The following is a 24,620-nucleotide window of genomic DNA, read 5'->3' on the forward strand; positions in this document are numbered from 1 at the left end:
TGTCCTTTCCACTGGCCCAGTTTCTTTGACAGTAAGGCTTGGAAATTAAGGAAAGCTGAAATGTTTGGTGCTTTCTTTTTAACTTTTTACTTTTTTTTTATTTTTGGTCCTTTTTCGTATAAAAGATATGTAAATTTATTATTAAATCGGTGAGATCTACAATGAAGATCTTACTAATTTAACCATAAATTTTTTAAAAATCAACCAAAAAAATAATACCAAACAAAAAAATAGTAAAAAATAGAAATATCTTTGTATTCGCCAACCAAACAGTTGAACAAAGACCATATATAGTAACATGTTACCATCAATATGTTGAGGTTGGGTGAAACCTGTAGACTATTGTGTCAAGTATTATTTCCCTGTTCGTCAAAGAAAGCAAAGTCTGACATAAACATCAGCATTTTCAATCCCATGCCCATGACCATGAGAGCTGTTGCCGTTGGTCATAATTTCTCCTTAGAATCCGCGTCTCGCTCTCTACAGAACTTATATATATATATATATATAAGTTCTATGTAACGGCATGTACCCTTCTCATCAGAATTAATGTATATAACTATATATATATATATATATATATATATATATATTAGGTAGCCATTTTGGGAATCGGGCCTGATCAAATTTTGAAGTCGAATATTTTTTTTAAAAATTGATTTTTAAATAGTATGTCACAATCTTACAAGAATTATTAGTTTGAAAAATGTATCCCAATCTTATAAAATTGTGATACATTAATTGAGAACACTTGATAAATATATAAAAAGTATGGTCATGATTCATGAAGTATAAAAAAACAAACAGAATATACAATTAATCTCTCTCTCAATGATTATCATGGAGAGAAATGTTTGTAATTATAATAATCGGATACAACAAACAACTCTTGGTTACGTAGAATTTGTTACAGCCGCACGTGTGCAGATATTATATATGATCTTAAAACTATGTAGAGTGATGTTTGTGTCTATCTTCATCTCCTTGAAGAATGAAGCTTGCATTCTTGATCAGCTGGAGTTGGCTGGCCAGCATCCGTATCTGTGTTGTTCTTATCCTTGCCACCTTTTGTCGTAGTATGTGCAAGCCTATTTCGGTATTTTTTTTTTTTTGTTGTAAATAAGAAGCCAAATTTTCTTTTCAACTCGGCCAAAATGCCCAAAACCCTCCTTTTCTCCAAATAGCAGCCACCCACCGACATAGCCACGAGATCATGTGTCTTTTTATTTATTTATTTCTTTATTTATTTTTTTTATGGCAGTAACTTCTTTGTTGGGACTACCCTTTTTTTGTCTTATGTTTTCGACACTTCTTAATTACAGTTACAAAATTCATTCATTTATCGTATTAATTAAAAAAAAAGAAGTTAGTTAATATAATATTAATTGAAGGACACTTGAACTACACAAATATGGAATAGGGTCCTTTGAGATGAATTAAAATCTCCTCTCTTATTAAGCTGTTCCGATAACACAATTTTTTTTTTTTAAATTAATAATAATAAAGTGTTGTGCAACTCACCTGTCGGCTGTCATGAGACTACTCAGGGGGCAAGAAACAGATGCTTTAATATGGCTCATTTTAGCTATATTTGGTCTATATATATATATATATATATATGAGTCATTTTGATTCTCTAGCAACGTAGGGTTTGCTACAAAAATTCACTATAGCACATTAAATAAATATAATATTAAAAGCAATAGTTTACTTCATTTTTTATTAGTTTTCTCATTAAAAAATAATAATTAAAGAAAATAAAGAGTCATATAAATAAATTATTGGAATTTATATAAAAAAAGAAAGTAATAGCTAAAATAAAAACAATGTGTATTTTAAATAGCTAAAATAATCACTATTGACGGAGATGCTCTAAACCTCTATTTATAACCACTATTATATGGTGTCTTATATGACCCGTATAATATGATTTTAATTTAAATAATGATATAAAGAAAATTATAGTCTTCTTAATTTTTTTTTAACCTTTTAAATTTTTTGTTAAATTTGAAATGATAATTATTTAAAAATTTTATCACATTTGAGAATACTCTACTAGGATTATAGTTTTGTTTGACAATTAATGTTTGTTTTAAAAGTTTTATTTTTGCACTTTAGCAAAAGGTAAAAGTATTAAAAAAAAAAAAATTCAAAACTAATTTTACATTTATTACACGTGAAAAAATACATTTTCTTTAAAAAAAAAAAAAAAAAAACCTCTAATCCTACGGCTACGGGATTTCAGAAGAAATTGGAGTTAAAAGTTACCGGTTGGACAGTGTGAAGTGTGATATGGCAATATCTGTCCTGGCCTCCCCTGCTGGCCTCACCCACGCGCTAAGCTTGTCGTAACTACACACATGCTCTGTTCCCTCCCTACACGATCCTCTGATGGATACATAGCTTCTCTTTCAGCTCACTCACAACCAAAAATGAAGCTCTCCTCCTCTCTTCTTCTCCGATTCACGATACTGCTGCTCTTCTGCTTCGCTTTATCCATTGCCGGCAATGTGACCTTCGACAGTCGCTCGCTCATCATTAATGGCCAGCGGAAGCTCCTCATCTCCGCCTCCATTCACTACCCGCGCAGCGTTCCCGCGGTGAGCCACCACTCTCTCACTTCTCTTCTCCACTCCACTTTTTTGCCGAATCCTCCGCTCGCTTGCTCACAAGTTAGCGTCCGAGAATGAGAGCAGCGAAATCTTGAGCTGCTGCACATTTTCGCATTTTCTTCATTTCATTTCACATTTTCGCAGCGACCAAACGGGGCCTGATTGTTTTATTTTATCGATTGCTCACTCTCTGTAATGCGCTGATTCTGCACTTTCCTGCTTTCGTAGAGTTCCATGAGTTATATTTGCGTATTTGTTTGATTTTTCTGTTTTCTTTTTTCATTGCTAAGAAACTTTTGGAAAAGAAAATGTATTTGTTATTTTTATTCCATTCATTTTGTTCGTAATGGAAGGGAGTCTACTGATTTGTTAGCTTGTTTAGTTTAATATTCTTTCTTTAATTTACATTTCCGTTTTAATAGAACGTTCTCATTTTTGGTTTTTAATTGATTCCCTGTGTAATTTGCATTTGGGGTTAAGCATTGCTTTGGCTATTTGATCGTTTTCTCTGTAGCTTTATTTTGGACTACTTTTTTCTTTGTTCTGCTATTTCTGATGGAAATTAATTCTGTTTACATGACTCTGATTTGTGATAGATGTGGCCGGGCTTGGTTCAAACAGCGAAGGATGGAGGGGTTGATGTGATCGAAACATATGTATTTTGGAATGGTCATGAACTTTCTCCGGACAATGTAAGTGAGATAACAGATAAGTAGTACTTGATCATTGACCAATGTGAGTGAGATAACAAAAATCGTGCGACCTCTAATATAAAATGAAATTTTAGAAAAATCACTATATTCTTACCTTTTCTTTCATAATCTTGCCTTTTCAGACCATATCATTTAGTTTGAGATAGAGGCAGTAATTAATAACAGATGTGTTGATCACTATGTATCTAATCATATTCAGTTGGTTTGTTTCTTCTTCTCTTTGATTTCGGTAGTATTATTTTGGGGGGCGATATGATCTGGTCAAGTTTGTGAAGATTGTTCAGAAGGCGGGGTTGTATTTGATTCTTCGAATTGGTCCATTTGTTGCGGCAGAATGGAATTTTGGGTATGTTATTACAATCATATATTGTGATATTGTCTCTTTTAGAATAATGAATAGATTTTAAATCCACTCTTGATGTCTAAGACTATGGAGCATGGCAGTTATTAATGTTCGTTCACTATTTCAAACTTCAACTATTGATTGGAAATTCCTAAAAGACAGTTCTATGATACAGTGGTGTACCTGTTTGGTTGCACTATGTGCCCGGAACTGTATTTCGAACCGACAATGAGCCTTTTAAGGTATGGAAATGGGATTGTCACAATTAAACTCTAAGAACACTTAAAAGAAAAAAAATAGTAGAACATTATGTTCTAATTTCTTGTGATACAATCTTACCTTATAAAATGATATTGAGGCTCTTTCTAACTGATTCTGCTGCTTGGTGGGTTTAGCATTACATGCAGAAGTTTACAACATTCATAGTGAACCTAATGAAACAAGAGAAGTTTTTTGCATCACAAGGAGGTCCCATCATTTTGGCCCAGGCAAGTCTAACATTATTCTGAAATTAGTTTGATGAGACTGCTAGTGTGCCTTTTTTTGTTATCATTATCTGCTTCTGAACTTTTCTGAACTTTTCCTTATCTGCTTCCACAGCTCTTCCATCAATATTTAGTTGCAATGTGGAAAGTTAAGTGCCTTGTGGCTCTTGAGCCTTAGTTATTCAAAAACTTTAGGCTATAGTAAATGCAGGATATTGTTGTACAAACCCAACAAGTGCTATTCTACTTGCAGCACATGAGGATGATACTTGATTCAAAAGTATTAATGGTATTATTAGTAGGCACACTACTTCCCATGAACCCCAGTTATCAATTTCAGCTTCTTAGTTATTATCTGGAGTTATCAATTTCAGCTTCTTAGTTGTTGGAGGATCTTAAGCAGTTTTGCTTTGGAGGATACTTCTTTTATCTTTTTTCCTTTTCTCTAGTATCTTATTTATGTCTTGACCATATGCTTTCTAATGATGTAAAACTAAACCATGCAACTAATATTCAAAGTCATTCATGTAAATAATTTGACAATGAGACCCCACTTCCTATTTCTTTTCTTTTTTCTTCCTCTCTTGTCTTTTCCTTTACATAAACAATGGTTACCCTATTTATTCCTCATCCAAAAAAAGGTACCCTATTTCTGTTCACCTTCCTCTTACAAGTACATAATTGCACTTCTTTTTTTGACTTAATAAGAGATTGATGAGCCATTAGCAGATTAATTTGGTAGCTAAATGTTGAAAATGGTGTGGCTATTCCCACGTAATTCCTTGACTTGAAACTGAAAATATATGCAGAATTAAAAATTAATTCTGCATATATATTAAAAATTGGACTCCTAGAAGGGGGTTGAATAGGTGTACACCAACGATATGCAGAATTAAAAGTTAATAATCATGCAATCATTCACCAAATATATATAAGTGCAGTAAATTAATGAGACGCAGATATTTGGTTACAAAGTGGAAACCTTTTGAAAAACTCTTCAAAAGTAAAACCACTATGGGGCAACCAAACCCATAAAATCACTTCACTATATAAAAACAAGAAATTACACAATGTCAATATTTACAAAACTTTTGCAATTGACAATCCCGTGTACTAGACAAGTGACCCACTTGTCTGCTATCGCAATAGTTCTTTTAGAACCTTTGGAACGTTTCTTCTATGTAATCTCCTTTATCAGAACTCTGATAGGCTTCATCTGTTGTTCATGATTTGTGGATGAAGGTACAACCTGAACTCTAAGAGAGAAAACTCTTAACGTTCTAGATCTCAAAAGCTCTCTTAGCACACTTGATTCTCATGTAGAATCTATATATATTTTGTGCTTAGATGTTTCCAATATATAGACTACAATAGTCCCTATTCTAATAAAATACAAACTTTGAAAATAAAACTGCAGAACTTATGGCGTCTGGACGAGGTCCTTTCTCGTTCGGATGCAACTAGGTTAATAACGACTAAATCAGATTTTTTTTTGGCGTGGCGAGTCTGGACCACTTGCAGATGAGTGTCTCTATGAATTTGGAATTTATTTCTCTTTCGTACATGCTTCAGACGCCATTGCAGACGAGCCTATTTTGTCACTGAATTCGACAATTCAAAAACTAACAGAAACCTATGTAACACTGATACAGAACATGGGCACTAGTTGATATGGCGGTTTGTCAATTCTTGGAAAATCTAGATACAATAGGGAAAGGATATGTAATTAATTAATATATAATTAAATATATGTAAATAGATATATGCTAATGTTTGGTCTCAACCTAGAGTTCTGCTTGAGGACTTGTAGGGGTAGGGGAACAGTGATCCTTGATTGACATTCATAGCATTCTCTAACTTTGAAGTACTCTAACTTTGTTAAACACAAAGTCAGCCATTTTACATTAACACCCCCCTTGGCGTTTCCTTAAGGAAAAAAAATTCAATTCTTAGCTTGAATCATATCCCTACAGGACCCAGATGGTATCCCATCCTAGCATATCCATGACATATTCTAGCTACTTTTGTTACAAAAATTAATTTGTTGATTGAGTTCCTATAGCAAAATGTTTGGATAGTCAAATCAAATATGGTGAAAAACCAGGGGTTCCTTGTTAGCTAGATATTGAAAAGGCATATGATTGGGATTCTTTGACTATTTGAACTTGATGTCTCCTTTTGTTCCTGCTTCGAATGGAAGTGACCATCACGACCTGATGATTGAACCATATGTCTGTATTAATGAATGTATGGGGAAGCCAGGCATACTCATCTTGACTAGATTGTCAACTGGGAGTTCTTATTGTATATGCTGAGCAAGTACGGTTTTGGGGAAAAATGGTGTTCTTGGATGGTGCATTGCATCTCTTCAGTAGCTCTCGTGTGTTGAGACGAGGAGACCTCTCTCCTCTTCTGTTTGTTGTTGTCATGGAGGTTTTAAGTAAAATGCTTATTGCTACTGTTGATAGGGGTCTCCTCTATGGGAACTAGGCTTTCTAAGTGGTAAATATTACACACCTATTGTTCGTGGATGATATTTTGGTATTTTGTGGGGCCAACCCTAATCATCTTCGCTATCTGCGTATTTTATTCTTATGTTTTGAAGTTGTCTCAGGTTTGAAGGTTAATTGGCTAGTCAGTTTTGGTTCTTGTGGGTAATGTGGATAGGTTGACTAGAATTTTAGGTTTTGGGGTTTTCTCTTTGCCTTTTTAAGTATCTTGGTCTTCTGCTTGGGTGCCTATTTCAAGGCCAAGTCTATTTGAGATGGTGTTGTTGAAAAGATTGAGCGTTGATTGGCTAGGTGGAAAATGATGTATGATATAAACCTTGGGTATAACTCACCCTTAAAAATCGGCTTGCAAGAGAAGGGTATCCAAAAGTTTATAAACACATAGTCAAGATTAGACTTAACCCATGTGGGATACTAGGATCGTAACATACCACCACACTTCGTAGCTAATGTCCACGGCGGCTCACTCTATCGACATTGACCCTATGATAGCCATTTCGCTTTTGGCGGCTTCACTCATCTATCAATATTCAATGACTTAATACTATGACCATGCATATCATCAAGACATTTTAATCCAGCCTATAGGTTGCCTCCTTCGTGACTCAACCACAAAGCTGCAACTCATTCGATCCCATATTCAACGTGGTGGTTAGTTTCGATACCAAATGATATGAACTTTGGGTAGAACTCACCCTTGAAAACCGGCTTGCGAGGGAAGGGTGCCCAAGAGCTTATATACACATGTTCAAGATTAGACTTAACCCATGTGGAACACTAGGATCGTAACAATGTATCTGTATATGGGTGGTATAGGTTTTCCCTTATAAAGAGCACTCTCTCTAACTTACCTACCTACTTGTCTCTTTTCCCCTTTCCTGTTGGTGTGGCACGTTGCATAGAGAAGCTTCATTGTGATTTCTTATGGGGTGGGATAGGTGAAGAATTCAAATGTCACTGAGTTAGTCCAAGGTTTGCTCTCCTATTTCTGAGGGAGGTTTGGGAATTCAGAACTTGAGGATGTTCAATTGGGCACTTTTAGGGAAGTGGTTGTGGCGCTATGTGTATGAGAGAGAGGCATGGTAGAAAGTTGTTGTGAAATCTAAATTTGGTAGTGCTTCAGGCTGGTGGTGTTCTATTGATCCCCCTGGGCTGCATAGGGTGGGGTTATGGAACAATATAAGGAGGGGGTGGAGGTTTTTTTATAGCTATACCATACCAGATTTGAGCTGGAATATGGGTCTAAGATCAAATTCTGGGATGATGTGTGGTGCGGAGAGAGATGACCCTTAAGGAAGCATTCCCGGATTTATATTGCTCGTGTGAAGGATGATTCTATTATAGTTTATTTAGGAGATGGATGTCTTGGATTCCTTCTTCACTTTGTTGTATTCTCTCATTGAGTGAGATGGGAAGGAAAAGACAAGCTTTGGTGGGCCCCTTCATACAAAGGGATGTTTGATGTTTGATGTTAGCTCCTTTTACATGGTCCTTGCTTGTAAAGGTGGATTTCCCTTCCCTTGAAAGAGTATTTGGCAGACCAAGGTTTCTTGGAGAGTAGCTTTTTTTGCTTGGTCACAGTTGTAGGAAAGATTCTTACCATGGACAATCTTAGAAAGTGAAATGTCATTGTGGTTGATAGGTCTTGCATGTGCAAAAGAAATGGGGAGTCCGTGGACCATCTTCTCCATTGTGGACGCTCTCGGAGTGCTGTCATGTGGAAGATGGTGCCATCTTGCCTTTTGTGGTGCCTATGGAGGGAAAAAAATTATAGAAATTTCAATGACCGAGAGAGGACATTGGAGGAGCCCAAGTCCTTTTATTCTCTTTTTACTTGGACATCTGTGTTTTTAGCTCTCTTGGTGACTAGTTTTAACGAGTTTCTCTTTTTTCTACTCTTAGTTACGTGTTTCTCTTGTGTACTTCTGTATACTTGGGTTGCGCATTGCGCTTTTAATGATATTTCAATTACTTATATATATTAATATATGTATATAAAAAAGATATAAGTGGCTGCTTCTATCAGTTGGTGTTTGACAATCATGATTTGAAAGAACTGTTATCATGAAGTTCGATAGAAAGGAAAATATCGAAGAGCCTACTGAACCATGTGTGATTTCATAATCTAATTTTATGGGCTAGAAATTTGTAGGAGCAGTTTTTTCTTATTCACTCATTTGTCATATCATGTGATTGGAATTGATTCACAATTTTGATGGTCTAATAAAATTAATCTTTTATTATTATATTCGTTATGCTATTATCCTAATATGATATGGATATATTCCTTACTTACAAGAAGGGTGTTAAATTTTGAAAGCAAACATTTATCTTGGTTTAGAAGTTGGAGGCATCTATCAGAAATTTCCTTCTGGAAAAAGATTATTTTATTTCTATTTGATTTTGAAATTATTGTTTTTGTGATAGGGATTGAAAGCCAAAGTTAGATTTCATACTAAATGCTTCCTTTATCTGTAATTTTAAATTATTTGTTCTTAATTATACCTTTCAACTGCTTGTCAGCGCCTTTGACCCTTGGCCTTGGCCTGTCTGGTAAGTTTAGGTTATGATCCTATCAAAAAACTGCTTTGCAAGTCCTCTGCTTTGATGTGCTTCTCTGTTTATCTTTGTTACAAAAAAATGGAGATTGCGGTTAGCATTTTGTTCTTGTTTTTGCAGATAGAGAATGAATATGGATACTACGAGAGTGCGTATGGAGATGGAGGGAAGCGATATGCCATGTGGGCTGCTAGCATGGCTGTTTCTCAGAATATAGGCGTCCCTTGGATTATGTGCCAGCAATTTGATGCTCCTGATACTGTGGTAAGAATTTGTTTTCTAACCTGAAGCGTTGTTTATCTACATTTATTGAAAATATTAAATGGAATGCTGATCCTAATATCACAAACTATTTCTAAGCTGAACCTCTACCAGATTTGTCTTGCCTCTTCTCTTTCTCTTCTCCCCTCTTCGCTCTCCTTCTCTCCCCCTCTCCTTTCTATCTCTTCTCCCTAGCTTCTCTCTTTTCTCTCTTTCCTGGCTTCCTCTTCTCTGGACTTCTTCTTCCTTTCTCTCCCCTCTTTCTCGAAGCATTTTTCTTCTCTGTTTGCCCTAATTTCAGTGTATTGTTGTGATCAGTGTTTGTCCTGGTGTCCCCATCAACTCACTCTAAATACTACAGAATGTCAACAGTTTTGATTTGATGACTGCCCCCTCTTTTTTCTTCTTTTTCTCATTTAATAGACCTGTTCTCTAAAATCTTCTCTCTCTCTCTCTCTCTCTCTCTCTCTCTCCATGTGCTCAAGGCATTCATTTCATACACAGATGCAATATCCTCTGACTTGTGTGCGTCTTCTTGCCGACATGTTAGTTCATTCTTATTTGAGTTGGAAATTGTTATGGTACTTATACATGAATTCAAAAAGTTACAGGAACACTATATGCTTACAAATATTTGTCAAACATAGCGATTTTATTATTCTTGATGTAGTCAAGATTGGGCTTTCCTTTCACTTCTTTCATAAGGATCAGTTCTTATATTCTTTTGATTGATAATATTTGGATCAATGAGAATATTAATATTCAACTCAAAGCGTGGCCTTTCATATTTCCTTTGCAGATTGATACTTGTAACTCCTTCTACTGTGACCAATTCAAACCTCTTTCTCCCAACAAGCCCAAAATTTGGACTGAGAATTGGCCTGGCTGGTAATGTTATATTTCACCTTTTATCTCTGTATTTTCCACCTTTTTCTATGTTCGCATTTGAAAGTTTATTTCTCTTTTTTGATCTAATTATTTTCATTATTTACCTTTTATAGATGTACAATATAGTAATATCTAACACTTGATTTTTACGCAAGTTTGTGTCCAAACTGCTCCTTTGTGTCACTAATTACACATACAAGTCAAATAAATAAAGCAAGTTATTAATATAATAATGGAAACTACAACATAACGATGAAGCTATAAACTAACATATTTTGAATTCTTTAACTCCTCATTCTCTCAATCTTGGTTGATTCTCAATCTATTTTGTGTTAATATGAGAAAGAAGGGGGATATGGGTCAGTAAAACCCAATTTTATCTAGATGCCTAAGCAAGAGAGAGAGATATCATTAAAGTATTAAAAGGGTTGTCTTCTGGTGAAAGGAGGTCTGACCTATCAATTCCACTATGGTGCTACAGTTGACAATGAACATGTGGTTAGAAGTAGTATTCAGGAAAAGGTCATCCTGAAAATTTGTTTTATGATGTGATTACTTAATAGCCTCACTGAACCTCCTGAGAAGCCTAGCCTGAAGATCTATAAGAGCCACTTATGTTTAGAAGTTTGTGTAGAAGTTACTGTCTTCAGATTGAGAAGAAAGATTGAATATTGGCATGTTGACCTAGTAAAGTGTTTATAATGTCTCTGGCATGGTCTCTAAAGGAACCATCAATAGCTCTTGGTTCTATGAGGCCTAGTATCAAGGTTATTTTCTGTACTAATGGTCTATTTGGTATGAAGGAAAAGGGGAGGGATGGAGAAGGGAGGAAGGAAAATGAGGGGTAGATTGTCTTTTTCTAGTGTTTGGTAAAAGGGGAAATGGGTTGGAAGGAAGGAGGGACAGATGGTGATAGTTCATCCAGACCCACACGTTTAATCCTCCCAGTTTGGGAGAAAAAATGGAAAGGAGGATGAGGGTTGATGTGCTTTCACAATTTTATTCCTCATAGTCTTAATTTTTAAGATTGTCCTTTTCTTCAAAAAGGTTATTATGGCAAAAAGAACACAAAATACAAAATTGTCTTTCTTTGCTCTCGTCATTTGCCTCTGCCAAACAAGCGAAAGAGAGATACATTTTTCATGCTTCCATTTATCCATCCCTCTTGGCAAACATATATCATAGAGAATCATCATCTCTTCTTTCCATCCTCTCTTCCATCCTACATTTTTCTTCCTCCCACTTTTCCATCCTTCCCACCATACCAACCCTAATTATTAGTGAAATGTTTTGACAAAAAGGATCATGTGATTTCGGTAGGGAGGCAAGTCATGGCAAAAGTTAAGCTCAGTAAGTGAACAAACCCACCTTGAGCACGGGAGGCTTGCCTAGACTGGATAGCATAATTGTGTGTTCTGTAATTGAGGAGAAACTACTGGCATGGTCTTGAAAGGATCACTAGTCTTAGAAGTTCTTCAGTCCCATGATGCACAATGATTAGGTATTTTTTTGATTAAGCCATTCGTGTAATGCTTTTGGCAATGGCACCTCTATATGAGTACTTTGTAGGGGATCAAGCTCAGGCAAAAGTGAAGCTTATCTAACTCACAAGCCTGCATTGAACAAGGGAGGTTGCCTAGAAGGGATACCTTAATTGTATTGCTGTGAAACTTAAATATTTATCTCTAAGCATTTTGTTTTTTTTTTCAAATCTTACAATGTCATTTGAAGGTGTGGGTCCTTAGAAAATTTCTCAGCAAGAAAGTCGCTCAGAAAAGAGAAAAAGAAAAAAGACTCTAAGAAAGTCAATTTCGTTGGTTTTTTTTTCAGTCCTAGAAAAGATCTGCTAGTATTTATATCAAGAGTGTAAACTCTGGTACCAGAATTGATGGTTGCCTGATTCTGATGACATTTCACCGTTATAACCTTTATTTTAGCTTAATGTGCCCCGTTTCATGCTCTTTTATAGATATAGTAATATATGTATGTTGTGTGTGTGGGTGTGCGTATGTGCATACGTATGTATATATATTTATATAGATGCATGTATATCTGTATGTACATATATGTGCAATTGCTTTTGTGTATATATGCAATATATTTTTGTATATAGGATCCAGATGTCTTTCACTTTCTAAGGTCACGTTCATTTTTCTTCTATGTGTGGACATTTATTTAAAATAGAAGTTTGGGATAGAATTTTCTTCATAGAGCATTTCAATTGTTGGCTTGGTTTCAGAGGAATCTTTAAATTATCCCCTCATCTACTGCTACTGTGCCTCCTCCATAAAGTTTTCTTGCTTGTTTGTGGTTCAGTCTCCTAGCTGTTTCTGACTTTGTCAAGTAATCTTTTCTTGAGCTGTATTTTAAGTGCAATTAGCTGAGGTCCAGAATAATGTTTGATTTTTCTGCCAAATGATTTTTAATTCAGTGATGTTTGAGTTTTCTTGCTTTAGGTTGACTTTTTTACTAAGGTAGGCAAAAGTCTTTTAAATGCCCTCCAGTCTAGCTCTTGAAATCATTTTTTATGTCTTTACTAATTTTGCAGTAAGTCTTTCGCTATTTTCAGGTTTAAAACATTTGGGTCCAGAGATCCTCATAGGCCACCTGAAGATGTGGCTTTTTCTGTAGCCCGTTTTTTCCAGAAAGGTGGTAGTGTCCAAAACTACTACATGGTATTTCACTTACTTTTCTATTTATCATGAATTGTTTTGTACGTTTAGTAATTGTTTTATTTGGTAATTTACTTGTAGTACCATGTTATCAACTCCTAATTACTAGTAGTATGTCATAATTGATATTGTTACATTATCGTGGTCCTCATCATAATACATTATCACGGTCCTCATTATAATCTCATTACTATTTTATTTTTAGTATCATGGTGGGACAAATTTTGGTCGCACTTCAGGTGGACCATTCATTACAACAAGTTATGACTATGATGCACCAGTTGATGAATATGGTATGCACTACATTTCTCGTTCTAATGATTATATGCTCAGGTTTTATATCTGCAATATGGAATAATAGGTAATTTACTACAATCAACATGCAATTTAATATTAGTTGAAGGTTTCTCACATCACTCACAGGATTGCAAAGGCTTCCAAAATGGGGTCACCTTAAAGAACTTCATGGAGCTATAAAGAAATGTGAGCATGTATTACTCAATGGTGACCCAGTTCATATGTCACTTGGTCCTAACCAAGAGGTAATTTTCTTTTATACCTTTTACACTTATCAGTGCTATATTGTTAAATGATTTCTTTGTTTTTTTTTTTTTTGCTGGTTGATTAAATCCAAATTTGTGCAGTGTATTCATATAACCTTTTGCTGACTTCATACTTGCAAGAATATTTCTATGAATAGAAATTAATATATTTAGTAATTGAAACATACTTTGGTAGTATTAGTGTGCTTGATACTCATTGGTTGCCCACTTTCTAATAGCCTAAGTGATGGAGGACACACAGTAATAAAAGAAATCACAGGGTGAAGGAAAGTGTAAAGAGAGGAAATTGAGGAAAGAGAAGTGAAAAAGCCCAAAGAAGAGAAAGAAGAAAGTAGAAGCTAGAAAGAGAAAGAAGGCAAAAAGCTGGGAAAGAGAAAGAAGAGAAAATCACTTTTGAAAGATACAAGAGTTGAATCAAACTCTTAAACTTTAGACCCCAACACGCAACAGAACAAAAAACAACATGACAATTGATATAATAAATATCACAATGTAAAACTTCTACAGTTATAAAACAATAAGCCAACAAACCACACAAAACAAAAGTTTTTGTTGATGAAGAGGGAAATATTGATACCTAGGAAAAACATCTCTAGGACAGCCAAACTCAGGATTCCACTCAATAATGTGAAGAACTAATTATAGGCAATAGTAAAACTTAAATCCTAATAAATTTACCAAGACCATCTATAGGACAATGTGCTCCTCATGAGTATCTCCTCCAACTCCCTCGTGGCCGATCTTCACTAAATGAACTCCTTACCGATCCCTACTAGTAGGTAGACTTGTGTTGTTTCTTCAATAGTGCAATCACATCACCATGTTGGCTTCAATGAACCCTCCAAGATTTCCACATGATGATCCTCTTGGAGTACCTATTCAAGATACTTGTGTAGTATCTATTTTCCTTCAACTCTTCAAGCCTTCCGAAAGTATTTACTGAATTTTTGCTCTAGGTAGCAGTGTGTTTTCTTCAATGGTTAGAGACCTATTTATAGGGAGTAGGAGAACCCTAAAAACCCAAAAAACCCAAGGAAAACTGTAGGTCAGTCTCCCAGTCCAAGTGGGAGACTGAAAACCTACTCCAAGGTGGAAAAGGACTTCTGCCGTGTGCTGGACGCCTGTGTGCGCTCGAGCCCAGGGATTCGTGCGCTCGAGCTCACTTAGGGGAGGAGGCGCTCAAGCGTTGGTGTGCTCGAGCCCAAGTGCTTGGGCACTCGAGCACAGGTGTGCTCAAGCCCAAGTGCTTTTGCGCTCGATACAAAGTCTCCAGAGTGCATCCAAATTGTCCATTAAGCTAAATTTTCAATGGAGTTTATTGCATCTTGCATTTAAAACCCTGAAACACAAAAACAACACAAAATCAAACAAATAGCAATGCTAAGGATTTAACATATGCCAGTTTAAGGGGCTTAAATGTACAACATTCAACGCTTATCATGACTCTAAGTGGACATTCCACTTGTGGGAACCTCAAGGTCCTCACCACTCAACATGTTTCATGAAAGAATCCATGAAAACTGGGGGTCTAGGATCACATAGGAAAAAATACTTTTCATGCAGAGTGTGTTTTCACGCTGATACCAATTGAAAAATACAAGAGTTGAATCCAACTCTTATAATTTAGACCCTAACATGCAACGGAACAAAAAACAACCGAAATGTAGTATCACACAAAGTTCCTGTCACAATTTCGTGTGTCTCATAGATAGAGAAAACAGAGAAAAAGTAGGCTTTAAATAAAAAACAGCTTCTAATGTTTTTTAGAATGGAGCCCAAGTATGTATATCCATCACTAGTTTAAGTTTATAGACTGGATGCTCTAACATGGTATGGCTGCAAAATTTGTTCTTGGACTCCATGTGCCAAGCTCGTTAGTATTCGTTTCAGTTTTGGTTGGATCATCAAGCCCATTTTTCTTTGTTTCGGTTGTGGCATACGCCTATTTGTCATGGTTTTGATTTATTTAATTTTTTGGGGCTTTGACATGAGAGAGTACTAGGGAATCCGACATTGGTTGGGGGTATATGTATTTGTTGGCTTTCTTCACATACTAGTTTAAGCTTTTGGGTTAGATTCTCTAACACCCACCCAAGGGGATTTTAGGAAGAATGTTTTGTTTATTTTACTTCATTAAAATGCTTTACCACATCCACTTTTGGACTCAGAGAGTATGAAAATTGTAGCAATTTGAAGCTCTTATTACTTTCTCAATCATCCTATATCCAGCATAAAATCATTGTCTTACATCATGAGTGTAAACTTATAAAAAAAAAACAAAAAAAATCATGAGCATAAACTTCCTAATCACCTGAATTTGGATGCTGAGCTGAAGATAACCTATCTTGAGTAATGTTGGCTGCGTAATTACGATACTGCATATGGTGGAAGTATTACTTAGTGGGCATTGAAAACTATTACAACCTGTATACTACTCATCAGTTTCTCTATGTCTGTTATTTTTAATTTCATATTCTCTGTTTTCTATGATTTTGAACTGAAATTTGCCTTTATCTGTTCTTCTGCAATTGCTCCTGCTTACTGAATAATATGTTGTAGGCCGATGTCTACACTGACTCTTCAGGAGCATGTGCTGCCTTTATTGCCAACATGGATGAAAAAAATGACAAGACAGTAGAATTTCAGAATGTTTCATATCACCTACCTGCGTGGTCAGTTAGCATTCTGCCTGACTGCAAGAATGCTGTGTTTAACACAGCCAAGGTAACTATTAATTTTTTTTTTCGTGCTTGTAGTCTATCAAACATTTATTGGAACAAATCTGATCTCCTAGGAAAAGAAGAATGCAATGTGATCATGGGAAGTTTTCAACAAATTCTAGAAGTTTATCAATGTGCATCAGTAATGACCTTGTGTACTGTTATAGCATCTTATTTTAGCGACAGTATGCATTTAAAATCACTCACTTGAACAATTTGCAGCCTATTAACTCAATACCAAACTTCGTAGAAACTTTTATGCACAAGTTGTCAGATTATTTGTATTATTTGCACCTATGCTTCTTACTTTCGACTTGCTGCGTCAATGGTATATGGCTAACAATAGTGCACTGACATGATTTTGGCTATCTCGTAGCAATGTGAATCAAGACATGGCTGTCAGTCACAAAATGCTTTCTGAAACTTGTAAATCTAGATGTTCTAGACATGGTAGAGATGCTAAAATACAGATCCCTTTGTACTCAAATCTATTACATAATTTCCTTATTGTTGTTTATTGTCGTGTTGGCAATTAATGTATGGAAATACACCGCTAAAATTAGTCATGATGACATGGATTCTCAGAACCTCCTTTATTGCGTATAGTATTCATGAATTGCATGAACCTTTGCACGTAAACATGAAACCCTTAACAGGTTAGAACTCAAACCACCATAGTGGAAATGGTACCGGAGGATTTGCAACCAACAATGGCATCACCAGATAAAGGCATGAAAGCTCTTAAATGGGAAGTATTTGTGGAGACAGCTGGGATTTGGGGAGAAGCTGACTTCATTAAAAATGGCTTTGTAGATCATATCAATACCACAAAAGATACGACTGACTACCTCTGGTATACAACAAGGTTTGTCTTGCTAAACAATATTAAATCATATTCTGGTCACTTGAAATGTTGTTTTTGTCATTCGAAGGTACTCTTTAGTAGTTGGTGGGACAGAACAGACTAACGATGGAGAAACATGCATGCACATAATGTTCAATTTTTTTTTTTTTTTGTTTCATAAGGAAAGTAGAAGCATCTTTAGTTATATCACTATCTGTTGATTAGTAGCCGTATTGAAAATATAGATGCTTATGGAATAATGTATGTATTCACTTTACTGTCTGTATGTGATCAACATTTTTGATTATGCCACAACCTATTTAAAGAAAGCACAAAGTTTGTTAGAACAGTTTCCTAGTGCTCAACACCAAATCAAATTGGACCTGCAAGAAAAGGAAAATCTAAGCACAAGAGCTTGCCGATGGGTGCTGGCGGGGGATAGCTCCATTATCTTATCTAAGAAGGAAAGCTGAAAGCAATTAACGGGAGTTTTTAGATGAGGGAAAAAACTCCTTCATACCTGGTTTAATCTTCCCTTTTATAGTATTTCATCATGGCTGTTGAAGGATCTGTTTTAGCCTCATTGATTCGTGGGAACAAGGCTTCGGTATCGGGATTCCATTCTTCCCTAAAATTTGGAACGTTAATGGTATCTCGGGATTGGATGTGATTACAATTTCGTGGTTGTTGGAGTGAATCCTTGCTGCACGTGATATGATAAGACCGGGTTTTTGGATCTGCTATCAGGCTTTGTTGGGCCTATGAGGTCATGGTCAGTCTTATAATGATCTCGGTTGGCTGGACTACTTTGTTGGCCCCATTCCCAACAAAGTTTTCCTCCAACCCAAATTAAACTGACATTGGTTCAAAACCACATGCTCTATTAAAAGATGCCAGTTTAATAGATTGTATTGAAGGAAATTTCTCAAGTCCAGTTTGGAGGAAAACTTGTTTTTAAAGAACAAATCCCTCTACATCTCTCAACATTTCCTACATTTCCTAATAATATGAAGTATTGAAACATCTAAAATCTGGCACTATCTAAATTTCTTCTTCTTCAATCCATTTGTCAAATGACCTAGCTTTAAATTCATTTTTAGATTCCTATCTCAATTTGCCTCTTCGATTCAAGTCTAGCTTTAAAAATCATTTCAGCTTCCTTCCATACAGTGGACTAAACTAGAATCCTATAGTCCCTTGTTGGTCCTCCAAATGCTTTCCGCCCACTAAAGATAAAAGAGTCAGTACTCTTAAGTGCTCTTCGTTGTTTGTCTCAACTGTTTGGAACTTTCATTTTCCAACCATTTGGAGTTATATGATAGATATGTTAAATGACCACTTATGTCAAAAGCTTAAACTGATAGGAAGTGATTCATTTGATCATAGAATTAATATTCTAATATTCCCCATCACTGGGCTCAAATTCTCTCTTAATAAGTGAGGCCCAATTGATGATTTTCTCTTTCGTTTTTCTCCTTCTAGTTAGGTGATCCTGTTGTATACTCCCAGTGTACTTTGGGGCGCCTTTACGCTTTTTAATAAAACAGTTTATTACTTATCAAAAAAAAAAAAAAAAAGTGAGGCCCAACATGTGGAACATTTAATTGAAATGGGAGGTGACGGAGACAAGGTTCGAACTCATGATCTTTGCTTTGATACAATGTTAAATCTACTTATCTCAAAAACTTAAAACTTATAGGAAATAGTGAATTTAATCATGTAATTTATATTCTAACAAGATCCTGCTATAATTGGTGCTCCACTTTTACCCCACTTGTAATTGAAATGGGAGGTGACGGAGATAAGGTTTGAATTCATGATCTTTGCTGTGATATAATGTTAAATTACCACTTATCCCAAAAGCTTAAACTTATAGGAAATGATGAATTTAATCATGTAATTTATATTCTAACAAAATCCTGCTGTAATTGGTGCCACTTTTACCCCACTTGTAATTGAAATGGGAGGTGACGGAGACTCGGTTCGAACTCATGATCTTTGCTTTGATACAATGTTTAATCACCAATTATCCCAAAAGCTTAAACTTATAGGAAATGGTGAATTTAATCAAGTAATTTATATTCTAACAAGATCCTGCTATAATTGGTGCCACTTTTACCCCACTTGACATTCGCTTTCTGCTTTCAGCTAGATTCCTTCCTGAATTTGTCTTCTTCCAGCTCACTCTGTATCTGAACTCTTCTCTCAATATTCAAATTATCGACTATCTAACTTGCTGCCAGTTCTCACCCTTGTTCAACACTTGTCTAGGTAATAAAATAGATTACTATGATTCTTATGGAAAAACTCTTAAAAAAAATTTATCACCCAATAATTTACATTGGATGATCTTTTCTATGATCATCAACCTTGAAAAGATATTAAAATGTATTAGGGTTTGCAGATATTTCATTCTACTTGAAAGTTAAGAAACATGGAGGTTGAGATGATCAGTGCTCCATGGATGGGTGTTATGAGATCATAAAAAATCATCCTTTCTAACAAAGGCTTGCATCCCATGTTAATGATCACTAGTTGAATGTGCAAACACTTTGTTTCACTTCCAAACGACAAAAAGAGAAACAAATGCTGAAACAGGAATGAATTGTATAAACAAGGCTCTGATACTATGTTAAAAAGCATGTGTCTCAAAAGTTTAAACTGACTGGAAGTAGGCCAACAATAAATATCAAGCTCATAGTAAAATGTCATATTTAACATTGTATTAGTGGGTGATTGGTCCCATCGATATGTATACATGGTGAAGCGAGATAGTTTTCAAATTGGTTTTCTGAAGTTCTAGTATTGCAAAATATTGTATGAAATTGTTGAAAAAGGATCTCTCTCTCTCTCTCTCTCTCTCTCTAGCGAACACACCCACACACACACAAGGTTTGTGAATTTCTAAATCTGCTGCCCAGTATAAGAACTAGAAGAATATTGGTTTAATGCTTATAATGCATACCACTCTTGGTGGTTTGCATTGATATTTATAGAACTAAAAAAGTGTTGGAAATACATGAGAACTAGAAGAGCAGAGGAAGAGTCCTCGTTACATGCAGTTTATCTACAACTGAACCTCTTGGCTTATCCTATCTTCTACCACTTGTGGCTATCGGTTTAGGTTTGATCTCTTCTTGAGTGTGAGTCACAAAGTGATTCTCCTTTCATTGCCAATACATTAAGTGCTTTAACACTAAGAAGATAGAAGAAAAACTTTCTTTACCAGAACAAGCAAGAGGCAATATATTGAACACACAAATTTAGGGTTTACATGTTCAATGTGTTTGGGTATCCGTCTCTTGTATGAATCTGATTGAATTTTCACAACAGAGCTAGCCATGGGTTACCCGTCCTTTTACATAATGTTTTCTTTATTGCTTAGGAGAAAAAAATAAATGGTTTCTTTATGGGATTTATGCACTTTGGTGGATCTGTCATACTGCTCATATAGTTTTTAAGCTTATGACCACACAGAATGCAATGTATATGCAAAGTAAATGAAGTATGCATCTGCGATAGAAGTGGATTTAAAGATAAATTGAGTCATACTATTCTTGATGGCAGTATATTTGTTAATGAAAATGAAGATTTCTTAAAGAAGGGAAGCCATCCAGTTCTTCTTATTGAGTCAAAGGGTCATGCTCTCCATGCTTTTGTCAATCAGAAACTTGAAGGTCAGTATCCATTTCTTCCAACATTCTATTTACACATAATACATTAATCCAGTGACTCAATTGTTATACGTTGTTAATGTTGAAATATTAAGTTAAATGTTTAAATTCATCAATTTCTATCAGAAAAAACTTTTAAGACAAGTGGTGATTTAACATGATACTAGAGTAGATTTCCTATGTTAGAACTTTGTTTCTGTAATTTACTTCCCATTTCAATCAAATATTTCACGTGTTAAACCTAACTTATTGAGGAAGAGTTTGAGCCTAGATGGTTGAAATACTAAGTTACATGTTTAAATTCACTCATTCCTATCAAGCTTTTGGGATGATTGACAAATTTGCAATTTCTGTTTTATGTCCTGTTACTTCCTTTAACATGTATATTATTCTTCATGTGTAGTGCTAGTGTTAACTATGATAGATTACCTTATGCCTACCCACCGCCCCCAAGATTCTCTTATGCTTCTAGACCTTGGTTTACGTGTCAACTGTTTGGGTGGCTTTGAGGTTGGGGTAGATCTTAGGGTCTGTTTGAGATTGCATTTGACAGGCCTAAAAGTGCTTTTAAAACTGAGAAAGTCTATTTGAAGAAAGAAGTACTCGTTTGGTAAAAAATTTAAAAGCGCTTTTAAGGATCCAGAAAGCTTAAAAATGGTTAAAACATACTTTTGGCAAAAGCTTAAAAATGAAGCTTTTGCCTTAAAGCTTTTTTTTACTTAAAAGCTCTATTTCTCAAACGCAATTTCAAACAGGCTCTTAAGTTCAAATCTTCTCATTAAAAGCATAAAGGAAAAAAAAAAATACTTAGCTTTTCTTGGGGCATAAGTATGTTGAATTATTTTTTATGTAGACTTTTAGTTTTTGCATTGACCTCTAAAAAAAAAAAAGCCTGTTATTCTTTATATGGGAGGCTATAATCTTAAATATACACGCACAATGTAATGCTCCCCGCCCCGCTCCCCCGCCCCCTCTCTCTCTCTCTCATATGTATACTTGCTTTTCTTTTTTTGGAACTGATGTAGTTCTAAATCCAAGTTCCTGACCCTATGTTGCCTTTAATATAAACGAATAAATAGATGATGTAGATGATAGGATGTATGTATAGCATGCTGAGCCATGGCTTAAATTTATGTAAATAAGCATATTGCCCATGAAAGTTCCAAAAGCACCTCAAGCTATAGCTTCAACTGAAACTCTGGTCATGTTGAGAATAATTTAGGGTATCCAATAAGGCTTTTGAAGGGACCAATACTAGGTAATCCCCCTATTTGGATACCTAGCTTTGACAAATGGAATATCAGTGCTTCTCAATGCTGTCCATATTTTTCAAAAGCTATTGACTTCTAGTGGCCCTTTTAGGTAGTTTTCAACCATTCAGGTTCCTAGGTGGTGTTGAATTGTGCTTGCTTCTTATGTAAATTGTTGAATATATAAATAGCTTACCAGACTATGATGGTGCACTTGAAATTAATTCCAATTAATAATTTTTCATGAATGTTGAACAAAGGTTCCTTTCAAAGTGAATGAATGTATCATTAGAGACAGCAAATGTCAGCTCTCTCTCTCTCTCTCTCTCTCTCTCTTATCTTTTTGGTACAAGGCTGCTTATTTTAAATGTAAGTGTTTTACTACTACAATCAAATTTACTATCTTTGTTACTGTTCTTGTATTACTCAACGGTTATCTACTAGACACTTTTTTTTTCACTGTTTTACCCCTTGTTATTATTGAATATTATGGTTTTTATTCAAGCATCATTTGTACATGCATTCTTTTGAGTTACTTTTGAAATTTGTCAGTGTTCTAAATAATCTTGTCATCATATCTATTTAAAGAACTCTTATGAGTGGTCTTAGTTAAATTTATTCTTGGTGATCTTCAGATAGTGCCTCTGGAAATGGCACGCATTCACCCTTCAAATTTAAGAAACCCATTTCTCTCAAAGCAGGGAAGAATGAAATTGCTCTGTTAAGCATGACTGTTGGTCTACAAGTGAGTTACTCTTCTTTTATAAGTGCTGATTGTTTGCTCTCGCATTAAGACACTAACTTCATCTGGTACAAATGGGAAAATTAATTGTTAGTTGAAATTCTTTCATGTTATGGCAATAGGGTTTGGTTTACAGTCAAATATGAGCTTCGGTGTGCAGATTTCTATCTAATTATCTAGTTCATTGCTTTCAAGTATTTGGAAAAACTTGATCCTAGGTATTGGTATTATCCTAGATGTGTAGTTAAATTAACTTTGTTAAATGTCCCCATGGTCCTTCATATTCTGCGCTCATCTCATGTTTCAGTGTCACGTAACCCTCCATATTCATTAGTTAGCTGATTTGCAAGTAGAAGGGTTTCTTCATGCTTTTCCTTTATGCGTTAGCCACTAAATTGAGCTCCTCCCTGTATTTCATACACTTATATGAATCAAGGATCCCTAGGAGGCATTTGCTTTTTATTTCTCTACATCAAGTTTAGTTCCTACTCTTGTATATATTGGGTGCTTTTTATCATGATAAATAAAATATTGGGTGCCAGACAGTACATTTAGAGCCAACGATATTTTGATTGTTTAGAAAGAAAATATATTCCCTTCACAACTTAAATTTCCTATAAATCAGAGAATATATAGTCATGATGATGTGTCAATAACAATATATTTGCTACTTTAATGAAATTATACAATGTAGCATGAACTTTTTTTAGACTCTATGTGTTTGGTTTGTTAGTGCTATCAAAACCTTATTTCACTTTTCTTGTTGTGTTCAGAATGCAGGCTCATTTTATGAATGGGTAGCAGCAGGACTAACAAGTGTCAAGATTGAGGGGTTCAATAATGGGACAATTGACATTTCGTCATATGCTTGGTCATACAAGGTAATTTTCTTCATTTTCCAAATCTATTTCTCATAACGTTTAGTACCTTTTAATTACAAGGATGTCAATTCTGATATAATCGCAGTATAGAAAGTGAATAAAGAAGGGAGGCATTTCTTACACTATGCAGCCCTTAATCCATTCCACATATATAGTAGAATTAGTTACAATGATTAGGAAGAATATTCTGAGAACGACTGTTGGTAGGGATAGCTGGTAGAGTTTCCTTCTAGAAGAGTACAACATATGGTAGCATAGTATTCTGAGCATTCTAACACTCCCCTTCAAGCTGGAGAATGTCTTGTAAGGCGAGCTTGGAACAAATTGACTCTAATTGATTTCTACATAATGGCTTTGTGAAAATATCAACAAGTTGGTTCTCGGAATTTACAAATGGTGTGACTATGTCTGCACTCAATATCTTTTCTCGGACAAAATGACAATCTACTTTAATGTGCTTCGTCCTCTCATGGAACAACTTGATTATCACAAGACAGTGGAATAGGAATAGGGACTGGGAAGCTCGTCTCTTGAAGAAAGTGTTGTAACCAAGTCAGCTCAATAGCAGTATGAGCCATAGCTCTATACACTACTCCTGCACTTGATCGAGTAGAAAAATAGAGAAAAAGAAGGAAGGAGGAGAGGAAGAGAGAATCAAAGAATGATATTCTTATTACTTGATATTTCCATACGGTTATATAGGTTAAATAAAAGAGACCTAGAAACTAATATGAAAAGAAGTAATGATATATTACAATAAGATCATATCGGAATAATAATAAGAGCATAAATCAAGGAGGACAAAATTGTATCGATAGTTTCCAAGCTGAGTTATAGATGACTCGCACTTGCATTAGGCGGAAAATGGAAAACACTTCTAGACACTCAATTTGTCAAGATATC

The 24,620-nt window shown here is 35.3% G+C and overlaps 1 protein-coding gene across 1 annotated transcript in view; it reads left to right on the forward strand.

Moving 5' to 3' along the window:
- The first annotated feature begins 2,358 nt into the window (after positions 1–2,358).
- Positions 2,359–24,620, forward strand: part of LOC132165410 (beta-galactosidase 10) — a 28,256-nt gene continuing 5,994 nt past the window's right edge. The window contains exons 1-15 of the mRNA XM_059575955.1: positions 2,359–2,600; positions 3,209–3,304; positions 3,559–3,671; positions 3,844–3,910; positions 4,064–4,156; positions 9,343–9,486; positions 10,283–10,371; positions 12,941–13,046; positions 13,249–13,336; positions 13,467–13,585; positions 16,166–16,330; positions 16,983–17,191; positions 20,738–20,847; positions 22,730–22,839; positions 23,610–23,717. Coding sequence (XP_059431938.1) covers positions 2,361–2,600; positions 3,209–3,304; positions 3,559–3,671; positions 3,844–3,910; positions 4,064–4,156; positions 9,343–9,486; positions 10,283–10,371; positions 12,941–13,046; positions 13,249–13,336; positions 13,467–13,585; positions 16,166–16,330; positions 16,983–17,191; positions 20,738–20,847; positions 22,730–22,839; positions 23,610–23,717 — 1,857 coding nt within the window. The 5' untranslated portion in view covers positions 2,359–2,360. The remainder of the gene's footprint in view (positions 2,601–3,208; positions 3,305–3,558; positions 3,672–3,843; positions 3,911–4,063; positions 4,157–9,342; positions 9,487–10,282; positions 10,372–12,940; positions 13,047–13,248; positions 13,337–13,466; positions 13,586–16,165; positions 16,331–16,982; positions 17,192–20,737; positions 20,848–22,729; positions 22,840–23,609; positions 23,718–24,620) is intronic.

This window comes from Corylus avellana, chromosome ca11 (assembly GCF_901000735.1).
Source record: "Corylus avellana chromosome ca11, CavTom2PMs-1.0".
NCBI classification, from domain to species: Eukaryota; Viridiplantae; Streptophyta; class Magnoliopsida; order Fagales; family Betulaceae; genus Corylus; species Corylus avellana.